Below are 14,084 nucleotides of genomic sequence, written 5' to 3'. Positions count from 1 at the left end.
AAAATTTTGAAGATTAGACACTTTTATTTTAATCCAGATGGCCTCTCAAGATAACCAGCAGTCTTTATTTAGAACAAAAATTGTTATTTCAGTGCAGATCTTTCTTACTAGTGCAGATTCTTCAGTGTTCACATTGTCTTCTATCTTACAAAGGCTTCCTTGGACATGTACAAGGAAGAACAACTTTCTGCATTGAAAGTTCATATACCAATATTGTGCTTTCTGCAAACAACTGAATCTACATGGAACTCTGGATCAGTCTGCCTAAGCCATAGCCCTTAACAGTGTATATAAATAATTGATATAAAAGAAATGTAGCTGCCTCTAGTGTTTACTGGTTTGTTCACAAGATATTTATTTTACATTCTGCTTACAGTTAACATTTTTATTTTAAATTCACTGCAGAAACTCTTAGAAGTTATGTATTAGAAAAAGATAAGGTATCATTATTTAACTAAAACTGTAATTGATCTTCCCTAAAGTTATTAGGCATTGTTCTGGTACATTTCTATCAAAATGTTAATTGTCTTCATCAACACATGTTTTCACAGCAATTAGCAGCAGAAAAAGCCCACAAGTCACAGATTTCTACATTAGGTAAGTCTCTTTTGAAAATGGAGGAGGAACTCCATGACGTGCAACTGGAGAAAGTTTCTGTACTGTCAGAGTTGGCATCTACTCGGGAACTCTGCATAAAATTGGACAATAGCAAAGAGTTATTAGCCCGGCAACTAAGCAACACAACACAGGAAGTAGAACGGGTAAGTATAATCTAATCTACACATTGTTTAGAGCAAACAGGAAAGGCAGAAAACATAAGTTGGAATGCCTTTTAATATCATCTTGAATGAAATTCTCACAATACAGCAACCTTTAGGTTATGTACGTTTGCTTAAATACAAACATAAGAAGAGCCCTGCTGGATTACACCAAAGGCCCTTCTGGTACAGCATCCTGTTCTCCCAATGGCCAAACTAGAAGCCTATGAAAAGCCCCTAAGCAGGACCTGAATGCAACAGCTCTTTCCCCACTTAAGAATCCCAGCAGCTGGCATTCAGAGGCATATTGCCTCCAATAGCGGTGGAAGACTATAGGAGCCATTGATTGTCTTATCTGCCATGAATTTGTCTAAACCTCTTTTAAAGTGATCCAAATTTGTGGCCATCATAGTTTAACTGTGAAGTAAGTCTAATAATAGGGGACGCGGGTGGTGCTGTGGGTTAAACCACAGAGCCTAGGACTTGCCGATCAGCAGGTCGGCGGTTCGAATCCCCGCGATGGGGTGAGCTCCCGTTGCTCGGTCCCAGCTCCTGCCAACCTAGCAGTTCGAAAGCACATCAAAGTGCAAGTAGATAAATAGGTACCGCTCCGGTGGAAAGGTAAACGGTGTTTCCGTGCCCTGCTCTGGTTCGCCAGAAGCAGCTTAGTCATGCTGGCCACATGACCCAGAAGCTCGGCCAATAAAGCGAGATGAGCGCTGCAACCCCAGAGTCGGCCCGACTGGGCCTAATGGTCAGGGGTCCCTTTACCTTTACCTTGTCTAATAATAACAATAATTAATTGTATTATTTATATCCCTGCCCATCTGGTTGGGTTTCCCCAGCTACTCTGGGCGGCTTCCAGCACATACTGTATAAAAACATAAAACGTCAAACATTAAAAACTTCCTAATACAACGCTCCCTTCAGATATCTTCTAAAAGTTGTGTAGTTCTTTATCTCCTTGACATCTGATGGGATATTCCACAGGGAGAGCACCGCTGCTGAGAAAGCCCTCCACCTTGTGAGGTCCCCAGTTCCAGGGGTTCCCGGTTTTATATGTTTTTGTGTATACATGTACAGTGGTACCTCGGGTTAAGTACTTAATTCGTTCTGGAGGTCCGTTCTTAACCTGAAACTGTTCTTAACCTGAAGCACCATTTTAGCTAATGGGGCCTCCCACTGCCGTGGCGCCGCAGGAGCCCGATTTCTGTTCTCATCCTGAAGCAAAGTTCTTAACCCGAGGTACTATTTCTGGGTTAGCAGAGTCTGTAACCTGAAGCGTATGTAACCCGAGGTACCACTGTACTGTAGACTGCTGTAACTGAACCTTAGCATAAGATGCAAGTTACCTGTATATCAACATCAACAGTGTTCTCCTTTGTCTATTTTTTGTACATATGATGGAACCTCTCTACATAATCTCACAAGACATCAATAGCTGAGTAAAAAAGGGCTTGGGGTGAGCTGTGAGTAGGTGGGCCAGGTGTAAAGAGGGTGGATTTGGTCAGGTGTAAAGGGAGAAGGCATTGGATAAGTTGGGGGGGGGGGTGGCGCATGGAGCGAGCAGCCCCATCTATAATATCACCATCCATTTTTCCTAGGGATTCATGCAGGAGGCATCCAGAAAACAGTGACTTTATTTTCCCCGCCAACTTCCCTAAGAAGGCAGAGTTACATGGTACCAAAATGACTGCATAAGCCAGCTCCTTAGATTACACCTCCAGTTCCTTCCCTCCTTAGTACTTCAAAGCTCCTGCTTCTTATTTTCTTACATTTACCTTGGCTCCTTGTTCCTTTTTTACTTTCTCTTTATGAATTTGGTCAGTTTTCTTTCTCCTCTCTCTTATTCTCCCCCCAAGATTTTTCCTATGGTGTCTGTGGGGGAAGGGGAAGTGAGCTCTTAGAAGAGACAATACATGTCCTGGCTAACAAAAGAAAAAAGGCCAGCTATCACTCCCTCAGATCTACTTGCCACCAAGCCACCTGCGGTAGAAGAAGCTAGTGCCTTTCTCTGGAGCACTTAGAGCCACAGTTCTGATTTCTAACCTGGCCTTTCCAGTGCTGTCTAGGCTAAGGTGCTTATTGATGAGGGAGAGTGCTGGGGTGCAATGGAGTTTGGTTGAGATTTAAGCCAGCCCATTCAGTCTTTTGATGCTTTGCCTCTAGGCTGGGATAAGTTTTATTGTTGCTTCTGTCAGCTAAAGCTTTGCCAGGGTAGCAGTTTTTGGCAGGAAAATTGCAGCCACTTAAAATTAGGTTTTATGCATGAAACCTCCGCTCCACCATCTTGGATAGAGAATTTGATAGCCCTCCTTTCATCTGGCCAGTAGAGGGCAGAATCCTTCCCCCTTCAACCGAGACCTTCTGGACTTGGTGTGCTTTTACAAACTGGCCACTTGGCTCCCACTCATTTGACAACCTCCCTCATCCAGGCAATGGTGCTCCTTCATTCCCTCTTACAGGCCTGACTAGCTCTTCTCAGCTCAGCAGCTTCTTACTCAATAATGCGGCCCTTTACCATCACTACTTAGGCCTGGCTAGCACGTCTGGGTTCAGCAGCCATCCACCCAATACAGCCTTTAGGATCAAAGGCTTATTAAGGGTCCATCTCCAGATATGCCGCACTCGCCGCTTGTACAACTGTTCAGAGATATTATTGAGGCTTACATCAATCATCATTTTGCTCTAGCCCTACATCCATCTTGCTCTGGGAAAAGGGACAAATTTTAAGTCACCATACCTCAGATTTGTCTGCTTCTCCTTCCAAAGATTTAAGCCATTCTGAAAAGACTTTAAAAGTCTAAAAAGACTTTTTTGCATGGCCACAATCGTAAGAAATCGAACAAATATCTGCATTGCATTTTTTTGTATTCCTCAGAGGAATCGTTGGAGGTCTTGTCTGTCCTGCAAACTCTTCAGGACAGCTGGTGGCTAAACATGCTAGGAGGGGTCCTGGGTCCTGTATTTCCCCTGGGTTAGTGTCACTTCTTCATCATAGGACCTCTCCCCAGGGCAACTAGCCCTTTGATCCCTCCCTGATTTGGCTTAGCTTAGGTAAGTAATACTGTTTTCTGGATGCCTCCTGGATGCATCACTGGGAACAGAATGTTGGTCACTTTCCATTTATGTTCTTTCATGGGGTGTGCAGGAGGCATCCAGACGTGCCCTTTGTCAGGTGACTGAGTATGGGCCTGGGCTCCAGCATCTAATTTGTGCCATGTCTATTTGGAGGGGTTACTTTTTACTTTTCTTTTCTAGGCTCTCTTTATTTTGCTCACAAGTGCTTCTCTGATGGCTCTTTCTCCAACTTGAATATGGTTGAAACTGGAGATGGAGTCTTAGGAGTTGAATGATGCAATCGTTTTGGTATCATGTGACCCCACCTGTCCTAGGGCAGCGGGTAGTATTAATCCACTGTTTACTGGATTCCCCCTGCATGCCCCCAGAAAGAATGTTCATGGTAAGTGACCAACATTCCATTCTATGCATCATGTAGATTACTTGGCATAGATGCATGCCAAGTTTCTACGGTGATAAATACACACCAGAACTTTCTGAAATGGCACTTTTAACCCTCTGTCAACAAGTGGAAATCAAATGTACCCTGATAAAACTGGGGGGAATTTTTTTTTTTTGGTCAATTTTCCACAGTTCCATGTTCAAGTCAGTTCTCAACTATGTCAATGTGCGAATTGCCATATGGTGTTTCAGGTCTCCTCTCAATACAACCTAGCCAGAGTTAAACATATTTAAGCCACACTGATTTCAGTGTATGAAAAAAAAATGGGAGCTAAAAGTACTTAACAATGTGTTCATTTTTGTACCATATTTTTGAATTGACAGACAGGGAATTGCAGTTACTGAGTATTAGGTGCATATTTTACATCTAGGAAGATGATATGGGGAAGAAGAGTGCTAATGGAATTTAGTTTACAATTTGAAATGTAATTCATCAGTTTCTAATATATTGCATATTAGGGAAAATGAAGAAATTTAACCTTTTTGGCTTTCAGCTGCAAAATGAATGGGAATCGTCTCACTCTGAAACCGAACTCCTCAAAAAACAACTCACTAATGAAAGAATTTCAATTAAAAACCTAGAAACATTGTTAGCATCCAACCGTGAAAAGGAATATCAATCTCAGATGATAAGCCAAGAAAAAGATTCTGAAATTCAGCTTCTTAAAGAGCAGCTTTCACTGGCTGAAAACAAGATGTAAGTTAGTAACTGTAGAAACAACACAGTTCTAGATTTGAAACCACTATATTAATTTTTGTTAGTATGCCCATCTTTCTACTAAGTGGGAAAGATTCTTTGGTGATAAAGAAAGAGAGCACTGATAGGGAGTAGTAGCCACCTGCACAAGGAATTCTTGGAAAAGAAGGCAGCCTGAAAAATGGAAGAACATTATTTTTGTGATTGGAGCAGGTTGCAAGTTATAAAATTTCCCCTCCCTCCCAAATCCTGGACTAATCATGATTCTACCCCCATTGCCCTGTGAAAGTAACTGGTGTTTGTGTGATTAGGAAATCAGCACAGAAAGTGTTACAGACATTTGTGCATACTTTTTGTTTATATGTCTAGGTGTGGATATATTTCTGTTCAGTGTCGTTTGAAATTTTAAGCACTGAATATATTCAATTCCTTTTGAGAGCCGAAATATCCCATAATTGGTTTTTTGTTTTTGTTTTTACCCTTCACCAACTTGTTTTTTATACTGAATACACTGAACGCTATTCTTGAAAAGCTAATTGTATTGGGGTTTATGGTCAAACATGAGAGCGAATCCATTGAAATCAGTGAGACTTGGTTATGATTACTCTGTGGGTCTACTTTATACTTGTTTAAGTCTGAATTCAACCAATTGTTTATTTTACAGTATTTGAATAATTGCATCCATTCAGTTCAAATGATACTTTTGTCTGTTATAGTGCTACCCAGAGTCGAGATTTTTCACAGCTCAAAAATACAATAACTCAATTGGAGTCTGAGTTAGATATCACCAAAAGGCAGCTGGGTACAGAACGCTTTGAAAGGCAAGTGTATGATCACATGTTTAGTCTTCTGTTATTTTTCCAAATAAGATCACATGCAATCATGCTAATTTAAAAAGAGCCATGTACATATTTTCTAAAAGCATCTTAGCAGTAATCTTATATTCACTGGAACTAAAGCTGTAATTGAAAGCATATTTATTAGGGAGCCTAGGGCTTGCCAATCAGAAGGTCGGCTGTTCGAATCCCTGCGACAGGGTGAGCTCCCGTTGCTCGGTCCCAGCTCCTGCCAACCTAGCAGTTCGAAAGCATGTCAAAGTGCAAGTAGATAAATAGGTACTGTTCTGGTGGGAAGATATAAACAGCGTTTCCGTGCGTTGCTTTGGTTTCGCCAGAAGTGGCTTAGTCATGCTGGCCACATGACCCGGAAAAACTGTCTGCGGACAAACGTCGGCTCCCTCAGCCAGTAAAGCGAGATGAGCGCCGCAACCCCAGAGTCGTTCACTACTGGACTTAACTGTTAGGGGTCCTTTAACCTTACCTACGGTCCCTTTAATGGCCTACTGCACTGTGTTCCAGAATAAGCTTGCAGCAAACATATGTATCGTTTTGCATTTTAAAATGTCCACTGACTTTAAATCACCTTGCATGCAGGAAATGTGCTAGATGCAAAGTGGACAAAAAAATCCTGAAGTCTGGCCAACTAACATTTCCTTCCTAATTCTGCAGCAGATGAAGCCCTCTACATCACGGGTGTCAAACACAAGGCCCGCGGGCCGAATCCGGCCCGCCAGACCTCGTCATGTGGCCCGTGTAGCCGCTGCCGGCCTTCACCTTTTATTCTCGCGCTTTTTTTTTTTTTTACACAAGAAAGCCGCCTCTTCAGCACATGCGCAGCAGCCTACAAGCCAGAGAACGTCTGCCCTCTAGCGGCGCCGGCCATTCTACACAGGAAACCTCCACTTGTTTTTATATTGAGCGCATGCCATCCTGTGATGTGACAGATCCAACGGCTGCCTGAACAACCGGCCCTTTGAGGGTGACCAAACTGCTGATGCGGCCCCCCGATGAATTTGAGTTTGACACCCCTGCTCTATATCATCAGGTTGAGGAGTGATAGGATGGCAGCTCGTCTGCATTGCCAGCCAGTGCTAAATCCTTCCCATTCACCTCTTGAGTTAACATGCCTAGACCTGCATGTAGGCCCACTTGAACAGAGCTTCAGTTTGCCAGTGTGGTGAATGGTTACCCAAATGGACAGTTAGAGAAGATGAGGTGATATTTGAGGACAGACCACAACTCAGTGGTAGAGCATGTGTTTGAATGTAGAAGGTCCTAGAGAATGCAGAGAGCCACTGCCAGAGTAGACAGTACTAAGCTAGATGGACAAAATAATTTTACCTGATATAAAGTAGTTTTCTATTTTTCTACACAGGTGGCAACCATTTTAGGTGTGTCCAATTGATGTGCAGTTGCCAGAGCACGGGTCCTTTTGGACTCGGAAGAGGGCATAACAGGGGCAGGGGCACTTATGCGTGCTCCGTCGATGCACACAGAGGCTGGGAACGGAACCCCAGTACAAAATGGTCGCCATCTGTACTTTTACACCCAAAGCTTGTGCTGGCCTTCCTCCTGGCTTTGTGGAACGATCTGTCTCCATTCCCCATCTTTCAGCGTTATAGTCTGTCTGAAGAACAGTCTTGGTGAGAATCTTCACCTTTTAGCTTGTTGTGTTTACCCCATCTTAAGATAAATTACCCTTTTGTTTTAGAGAGCGTGCTGTCCAAGAGCTTCGCCGCCAGAGTCTGGGAGCTCCATACCAATTAACTTCTACAATAAGGACATCATCACCTGAACGTTCTCGGCACCGGTCTTCTGACAAGTCTCTGGACAGATCTTCGGAATGGTGAGAACATTACTTTACTTAGTAGTGATATGAGATCTTAGCTCTGAAATAATGCGCTTTTTATTCTGTTTATATGTCCTGCACAGTTGTAGAGTTCAGGAACAAATTTGTTTGGGCATCAGTATAAAGTCTTTTCTCCTCACTCATAAGATAATGGTTGTATTCACATGAACAAAGGCCACACACACCCCAGAAACCATGCTCTTGTTCATTATAGATGTTTCAAAGAAGTGTTTAGAAGTAAAACGGGAATGAGTTATAGTTCCTCACTCTTGACTTCCAAATCACCCGAGGGTGGAGATGCTAACTTTTCCTGTGGGGAGATAAGTATTCTGTTTTTCCCAAGTTCTGTACTGTCATCACTGATGTTTTCAGACAGTAACTGTTACTGATCTGTAGATCACCCTTGCTATGTCTACATTCATCTTGAACCTTTACTTCCAGGATGAATGAGCATGACTAGGGTGCTCATCAATGGTTCCTCTTCATCCTGGAGAAGAGTGACTAGTGGGGTGCCACAGGGTTCTGTCTTGGGCCCGGTCTTATTCAACATCTTTATCAACGACTTGTATGATGGACTCAAGGGCATCCTGATCAAATTTGCAGATGACACCAAACTGGGAGGGGTGGCTAACACCCCAGAGGACAGGATCACACTTCAAAACAACCTTGACAGATTAGAGAACTGGGCCAAAACAAACAAGATGAATTTTAACAGGGAGAAATGTAAAGTATTGCACTTGGGCAAAAAAAATGAGAGGCACAAATACAAGATGGGTGACACCTGGCTTGAGAGCAGTACATGTGAAAAGGATCTAGGAGTCTTGGTTGACCACAAACTTGACATGAGCCAACAGTGTGACGTGGCAGCTAAAAAAGCCAATGCAATTCTGGGCTGCATCAATAGGAGTATAGCATCTAGATCAAGGGAAGTAATAGTGCCACTGTATTCTGCTCTGGTCAGACCTCACCTGGAGTACTGTGTCCAGTTCTGGGCACCACAGTTCAAGAAGGACACTGACAAACTGGAACGTGTCCAGAGGAGGGCAACCAAAATGGTCAAAAGCCTGGAAACGATGCCTTATGAGGAACGGCTAAGGGAGCTGGGCATGTTTAGCCTGGAGAAGAGGAGGTTAAGGGGTGATATGATAGCCATGTTCAAATATATAAAAGGATGTCACATAGAGGAGGGAGAAAGGTTATTTTCTGCTGCTCCAGAGAAGCGGATATGGAGCAATGGATCCAAACTACAAGAAAGAAGTTTCCACCTAAACATTAGGAAGAACTTCCTGACAGTAAGAGCTGTTCGACAGTGGAATTTGCTGCCAAGGAGTGTGGTGGAGTCTCCTTCTTTGGAGGTCTTTAAGCAGAGGCTTGACAACCATATGTCAGGAGTGCTCTGATGGTGTTTCCTGCTTGGCAGGGGGTTGGACTCGATGGCCCTTGTGGTCTCTTCCAACTCTATGATTCTATGATTCTATGATTCTATGACTACCATTGCCCCTTTCCTTAGTGCATGATGTATTGGTTGTTAAGCATGCAATAGGCCTGAGATGAGGAGTAGTGTAATGGTTGTTGATATCATAAAGGCACTGATGCCTTGTTACACCTGGGAAAGGTCATTTTCTTTCCCTGAGCAGTTCATAACGGGTAAAAGCATTTGCAGAGTTCTCTAATATGTGAAACATTGGCGGTTCCCCCCAAAGTTTTCTCCCCTCCCCTCCTTCTCAGTTTTTTGACAGTATCTTTCCCATTCATATCAACTAGTCAGCTCAAGAGAGGAAGGCAGATGGATGAACTCGCAGATGTGTGTGACGTTAGTACGGAAGATACCCTAGAAGATAAAATCTGTTTGAAATGTCTTTCTTTGGGGATACAGCATTATACATATGAATAAAAGTGTTTATACAATCTAAAGTGCACATGGTTTCAATCCTTCATTTTTCACTAACAAGTCTCCCCACCGGTGTAATTTTGGTGCACATGAATCCAAGCCACCTCTACTTCAATCACATTGTCTTACACAACTTATTTAATTTTACTCTGTAAAATTAATCACCTCTACTGTTCTTTTGGGGGACATATGATGGCTACAGGGAAAAACGAGCCCATGTAAACTGCACAGCCTGTGTAGAATTGACTATGTAAACTTCATGCTCAAGTTAGTAGGGATCAGTGTATAATAGCCAGTTGCCATGGTAGCCTTTTGAGCAGTTGAGATTGGCTGTCTGTGCCAAAGCTTCTATATCATGTTTGTGCACAAAATTCCTGTTAATGTATTTTCACATTAGATGTGTAAATAAAAGCAGCACTGTGCTCTTATAGAAGATTTAACAAGATGCCTCACTGTTCCTACTCTGTACCTAACCTTTAGCAGAAAAATTGTCTGTGCACATACTATAGGCCAGGGTAAGGGGTTATCTTACCAGCTGAGTGGAGTTGGTTCTCTTTAACATACCATACTAAAGTTAAAAGCACGGTGTTGCAACGTCCTTAGTATGGAAAAGAGGCAGGAGGAGTTACGAAGAACTGCAGGGGAAAAATGGCCATTTTAGAATTTGTATAAAACCAGAAATATATACAGTAGCATTAAGTTAACTCCATTCATATTATATATAAAGCAGGAGATGGGGGAGGGCCTTAATACACCAGTAAATTTCATGGGAGTGAGGCACTCAACATTCCCCCATAGGATTCCCCACACTTCATTAACTATCCCAGACACTTTTCTGTTGGTCCTGATACTGAAAGTGAGTCAGGAACACAGAAAAGTGGCTGGAGCAACAGTTTACTTGAAGGATTATCTTATCCTATATGTGCCCACTCGAATGTTTCATATTTTCTGTTGAATATTTTGAATCATTTTATGTAAACAGTTTAAAGGTTGGTAAACTAAACAGTATATAAATATTGTTAAATATACATTTGGGTTTGTGGGGATTGTTTTGTCAGAGCTTATTTTGATGATAAGTGAAGGACCAGGCTGAGAACTACAATAGACGAAAAGTTATTGTGAGATAGTTTAAACAAATGAAGAAGTGAACAATGAAAGAGGCTAGGTTTTGTAAGTGAATTGAGTTATGAATGCATGGTGATTTTTAGCATGATTGTTTTTTAAAAATAGTTTATTAAGGGCCTTATAATTGAAACCAGAGAAAATAACTTACACATATTGCTTGATTTGAGGGGCAACTGCCATTACGTACCAGATAATGTTAAACACCACAATTTTCCATCTTTTATAGGGATTCTATTTTGAAGAACTTCTGAAGAAGATAATGAAAAAAAGTCTGATATCTATTATAGAAATGCAAATGCGAAATTGAACTCAGGGTTTACTAAAATGATTGTTTTAATCCAGTTGATGGTGGATAAGGTTCAGAATACTTCTTAAAAGTAGGAGTGTGCACACGCAAATATTTTATTTTAGCCACTGGAATATATGTTTTAATATGCTGTTTTATGCAACCAATATCCACTCTTAGTACATGAAACTGAAAAGAAATGTGAAGATGACTTCAGCTGCGTGCTGTCAAAGAAACATTATTAACGAACCTATCGCTGTAAAGATGAAAACAGAAAACATTTTATCCTTTCTTTTATCTGTTGTAGCTTGATTGTATGCCTGCTAAGTTATGACACACTTTCACTTCAGGAGGAAAGACATTTTTAAGATGAATTATATTTAATATATGTGGTTTAATTTTGAATACAAATCTGATGTTATATTAATTAGTGGCTTGGATCCTAACTTCCATTCTGTGAACAGCATTCACATTCACTGAACAGAGTTCTACAATCTCCTTAGAGAAAATCTGGCTCTGGAGATTGCAGGACCCTTAGGAAACGGGTCAGATATAATATGGCAGGGCTGCAGATGGAGGGGGAGTTTATGGAAATCACACCCATCCCTTGTGTGAAGAGAAAAGTAACTTAGGATTCAATCCAAAGTATCAAAAAGCAATTTGTTTTTAAAGTTAAACAAACAACAGTCTACTTATAGAAATAACAGTGTCAGCTCCTATTTCATATATATCCATTAACAGCAATGTGCTGGCTCTGCAGCTATATAACCCATTGTAAGCATTAAGTATTTTGGGGAGACAGCAGGTCTTCATCAGGCTGTAACTGGGTTTGAATTCTGAATAATGTCACAGTGTCTAAGAAAGTGTATTTGTAATGGCCATTAAATATGTCATTTGTAAATAATAAAAACCCCATTAATACTTGTTTTAATTTGTAGTTTACAAAAATACATACTGACAATAACACATACTCAGCTATGAAAATTACATTATTTAAAGTACAGACATTGTAAATGTTATTTAACACTATAAAACATTCATTTAATAAGAATTTTTCCAATTTTTCCTTATTAGAAGCCACTTGTTTTATTATAATGAAACACAATTCCTTATTCAGTGGAGCTGAAAAAGATAGTTTTCAGTAGTCCTTTCTTTTGTGTGTTAAGCCAATTTCTAATTATGTTTCATCTAAGTGCTTGTTTGTTTTTTGAGATGATGGACATAAAATGATTAAGCCCTTTTCAGTATTGTTTCCATCTCCAAAAGCTTTACAGAACTTTAAATCCTAAAAATGTATTGAAACCTCTCCCACCCCATCATTTTAAAGCTACATATGCAAGTATGTGTAACAAGATGGATTTATAAACTTTCTATAGAAATATATTAACTCTGAAAAACCTCCCGAGCAGCTTTATTATTCAATACATTTCATTCTTCCTACCAGTTATGACTCAGGGGAAAGTCAAATTTTAATTTTAATTGTAAAATGTTCCTTGCAAGCACATAACAAAGAAAAATTAAAGCTGGTGTTTATAGAATTGTAAGGGCATGCCCGAAGATTCCAGTTTGACCCCTCAATTCAAAAACCTATCTTTGTAGTACCACTTAAGCAACAAAATTGCTTTATCATAGTACTTTTTAGATTCCTCCTGACTACTAAAATATTACCTTTCTAGACCCTATAGGTTTCCTGCTTCTCTGCAACTAATCTTACTTTGTAATATGTGAAACTGAATCCTTGTTCTAAAATTGTTGTCACTCTAAAGGGGGAAGGAAAAGGAAGAACCAAAAAAGATATCAAATAACTCCTTTCTAGAGAGGTAATAATTCTCACTCTTCTTGTAATCCTTTGGGTGAAGAACTAGTGAACTGAGAATTCATCATTCCTTGCTTCTTATTGATGATGTTTTCATTTATCAGTCTTCTCAACATCCAAAAAGGAAACAGATGTGTAGTTGTATTCAAATCAGTGCTGAACCAATGGTTTCCTCCACTTCTGTTATTCTGAGCATTATATTACTTGCCTTTGCTTAATTCTCTGAATGTTATAAGAATGACATTTATTCTATAAGTTAAATTCATAAAATTCGGACACTGTTTGTAACAGACTTTATTGTATATACCTGTGCAAATGAATGCGTGAATCAAACCTAAGGTAAGATTCTCTGTTATCAAAACTTCTCTCACCACTTTTTTTATCAGCATAAAGGTGCCAGGTTTGACACTAAATATGGGGAAAAAACCTTTTTCTAAGAGTCAATATTTACAAGGCAGAATATACAAAGGTCAATATGAGCAACTTGCAAGTATATGTATGACTAAGGTGTTAATTGCTATAATCCCCTCCCCTCAAACTAACTTCTCCCAATACTTCTTTGGCACAGAAAGAAGTGAATCAGAGATAGCATGTGTGTGCATACAAGAAAACTCGATTTGTGTATAACTCTGTTTTTATTTAGTGTAATCATTACATTGGCATTTAAGTGCAACTAGTTCCCCCCCCAAAAAAAAAACAGATAGAAAAGTTTGCTGATCAGTGTGGCATGATGACAACTACATTGTCTTCGGAGTCTTCCTATGAAATAATAAATTCAATGTAATACTGGTCTGGTTCACACATAACAGGAAACCATGGTTTCTTACCATATGAACAAGCTGCAGTAAGCCTTGGACTTAAGTGCTACTCCTCTCTCAATATATTTTCAGATTCTGATTTGTTCTCACTGACAAGTTTAAACAAACCACTTACCCAACTTTGGACAAAACGAGGCTGGAGAGGCTGCACAATTCTATGGGATGACTCATGGTTAATTCAATATTACGTGTAAATCAGACCATGGTTCTTTTTCTGCAGGTTTACAATTCCGTGGTTTCTTTTAAAACAAATAAATAAATTGTACAACTCCCCAGTGTTGTTGTTTTAATTGGTGGGGGAAAGGTTTCTTGTTGAGTTCACAGAGTGCAATTTCTACAGTTGTATTATATGCAGTCTTACTGACGAACGTAATTATTGTACTAGTCTGAAACAATGATTAGTACACCCACTGAATCAACTGAGCCTTACAAATGCTACTATTAGACTACATCACTTGATAACTAAAAGCTTTTCAAAACTGA

General features: G+C 40.3%; 1 protein-coding gene across 7 annotated transcripts in view; it reads left to right on the top strand.

The window, feature by feature from the left end:
* TSGA10 (testis specific 10) overlaps positions 1 to 13,871 on the top strand; it is a 39,767-nt gene extending 25,896 nt beyond the window's left edge. For 5 of the 7 annotated variants that reach the window (XM_053384165.1, XM_053384163.1, XM_053384162.1 and 2 more), the window contains 5 exons: positions 552 to 761; positions 4,775 to 4,977; positions 5,694 to 5,798; positions 7,528 to 7,662; positions 9,430 to 9,579. In XM_053384165.1, coding sequence (XP_053240140.1) covers positions 552 to 761; positions 4,775 to 4,977; positions 5,694 to 5,798; positions 7,528 to 7,662; positions 9,430 to 9,559 — 783 coding nt within the window. In that variant the 3' untranslated portion in view covers positions 9,560 to 9,579. Of the gene's footprint in view, positions 1 to 551; positions 762 to 4,019; positions 4,222 to 4,774; positions 4,978 to 5,693; positions 5,799 to 7,527; positions 7,663 to 9,429; positions 9,580 to 10,907 lie in introns of those variants that run through there. The other 2 variants (XM_053384164.1, XR_008329909.1) reach the window with 2 other exon arrangements.
* Positions 13,872 to 14,084: the final 213 nt, after the last annotated feature.

This window comes from Podarcis raffonei, chromosome 4 (genome assembly GCF_027172205.1).
Source record: "Podarcis raffonei isolate rPodRaf1 chromosome 4, rPodRaf1.pri, whole genome shotgun sequence".
NCBI lineage: Eukaryota > Metazoa > Chordata > Lepidosauria > Squamata > Lacertidae > Podarcis > Podarcis raffonei.
This window is presented reverse-complemented; position numbering and strand designations above follow the sequence as displayed.